Below are 2,196 nucleotides of genomic sequence, written 5' to 3'. Positions count from 1 at the left end.
CGACCTGCTGCAGTACGCAGTCTCGAGCCGCGGCCGGCAGATGGATTAGGAAGTCTACCGGCCCGCTGCGCCAGGGCCCCAGGGATGCCTGCGGCGGCGTCCGCCGCTCGGTCGAGGCGCCAGCGCCGCTGCCGTCGGGAGCTGCGGGCGACGGCAGCGCGGGCGCCGGGCGCGCGGGGGCCGCCGCGGCTTTGTCGCCGATTGTTGCCGGGCGCCGCGCCAGCCGCCGTCGCCGCGCATGGCGTTGCTGCTGCTGTTTCCGCTTAAGCTTCTGCTCATGCTGCTGAGGTGGCTGCTCCTGCGGCTGCTGCCGTTGCTGGGGCTGCTGCTGCTGCTGCTGGTGGTGGCGCTGCTGCTGCCGCTGCTCACCTTGCAGCTGCTGGTCGGATGCACTCCCGTGGCCCGAGAGAGCGCGGCGCAGCAGCAGTGCACCCGACAGGGCAAGGGCGGCCCTGACTACAAGCGGGACGACCAGGGGCTGCTCCCCTGCTCTTGCCGCCATGAGGCCTGGGGCGAGGCGCCTGGGGGGCGCGACCCTGTCCCACAGCGAGCGGGCCGGTACGCGCGTTGTCTAGGGTGCTCAAGTCCGCGCCAAAAGAGATTCAGCGTAGCTAACCAAGGCAAATCCTGGCGTGACCGAGGTGCTGCCGGCTCCTATCGCATGCAGCCTGCTGCATCGAGGTCACCTGGGTGCGTGCGCCAATGCAGCCAAGCGTGCCCGTTGTGCCAAGGAGAGGCTATGCCGTTCAATTAGACTAAACAATCACCCCACGATGCCTTCGAGGCGCCATACAGCGGAGAGTGATCTTCTCATGAGTCTCTGTGTGGATGTGTCGCAGTACCACACGTCTCATCAAAGCGCAATTTCACTTGTAATTCACTCATACGCGAACCTAGATCGTCGCGCTTGACGTCCGGCCAATGGCATTGGTGATCGTGGGAGGCGCGGTGCTGGACGTACAGGTGAGTATGCTCAGGAAACCTCGTCATGATTCAAAGCGCTGCTACTCATCCTGGAAATGTGTTCATGTGCCCACATACGCAGCAGGCATGCAGCACAGCAGAAGCATGTGCCATCCCATCGATGAATTGGGTGATGCGGTTTGCCCGCCCCCGCCACCCATGCATAACGCAGGCCCATCCTAGCGGCTCAGAACTTCGGCGCGGCGGCTCTGTGCCTGGCCAGGTGAGCGGGCGCGCAGCGCCGCGCCGCCCGCCTGTGGCACGGGGTTGACCGGTGAGCGGCGCATCCCATGTAGCGAGCGGCGCCGCCTTCGCCGCAAAAGCACGCCTGCCCCCATGCTCGCGACGCACAAAAAATTCGCAGGTCAGGCAGGTTCCAGGTGGCGTGGGGCGTAATATAGCAGAGGCTGCCACCTACCTACTACATGCCAGCAGCACTGGGGGCATTAACAGCAGCGACGACCCAAACAACAGCGGCAGCAGACAGGCCAGCGGAGCGCATGCCAGCGGCAGCACCAGCAGCAATGCCGGCAGCAACGACCGCAGCAGCAGCAGCAACAGCAGTAGCAGCAAGAGCAGGGGCGGCGGTGCAGCGGAGACCAACACAGGCGCCAGCGGCGGCAGCGGGCGCAGCCGCGGCGAGCCCGGGGCGGCGGCGGCGGCGGCGGCCAGGGGCGGCGTGCTGTTCATAAGTGTGTTGGGCAGGGACCCGCCGGGGGACATGCTGGCGGCGCACTGCCAGAGCCTCGGGTGCGTGCGTCCTCGTCTTCCAGCGATGCGCAGCTCGGCTGCCCCGCATGGCAGAGGATCGGGGCTGCGGTGTGGGATCGCCGGCATTCAAGCCCGCAGGACCCAAGCCGGTCCACTTGACTCGGCTGGTATCCGGGATGTCCTCTGCGTATTACCCTGCACTGCACATGCAACTCAGCACACAGCCCCATCGACCCCCTCGCACACGCCGTGCCCTCGTTTCCCCCCCCTGCTCGCCAGCCTCCCGCCCCGCGGCCTGATGCGGCCCCACGGCGCCGCCACGCCCTGCGTCTCTATCGTGTTCGACTCGTCCGGCGAGGTCGCGGCGTCGGTTGCTGACGTGGCGGCGCTCGAGCGCCACCTTACGCCCGAGGCGCTCGCCGGCTTTTCGGGCGACGTGGCGCGGGCGCGGCTGTTGGTCATTGACGGCAACCTGACGGCGGCGGCCGCAGCGGCGGCGGCGGCCGGCGCGGCGGCGGCGGG

The 2,196-nt window shown here is 67.9% G+C and overlaps 1 protein-coding gene across 1 annotated transcript in view; it reads left to right on the top strand.

The window, feature by feature from the left end:
• Positions 1–277: 277 nt before the first annotated feature.
• Positions 278–2,196, top strand: part of MNEG_12197 (hypothetical protein) — a gene marked incomplete at both ends in the record, with an annotated part of 3,428 nt that continues 1,509 nt past the window's right edge. Inside the window, 4 exons of the mRNA XM_014039332.1 lie at positions 278–558; positions 1,136–1,186; positions 1,399–1,713; positions 1,954–2,127. Coding sequence (XP_013894786.1) covers positions 278–558; positions 1,136–1,186; positions 1,399–1,713; positions 1,954–2,127 — 821 coding nt within the window. The remainder of the gene's footprint in view (positions 559–1,135; positions 1,187–1,398; positions 1,714–1,953; positions 2,128–2,196) is intronic.

The sequence above is a fragment of the Monoraphidium neglectum genome (genome assembly GCF_000611645.1).
Source record: "Monoraphidium neglectum strain SAG 48.87 unplaced genomic scaffold scaffold03116, whole genome shotgun sequence".
Classification (NCBI taxonomy): domain Eukaryota; kingdom Viridiplantae; phylum Chlorophyta; class Chlorophyceae; order Sphaeropleales; family Selenastraceae; genus Monoraphidium; species Monoraphidium neglectum.
The sequence above is the reverse complement of the archived record's forward strand: the minus strand, read 5'-3'. Positions and strand labels throughout refer to the sequence as shown.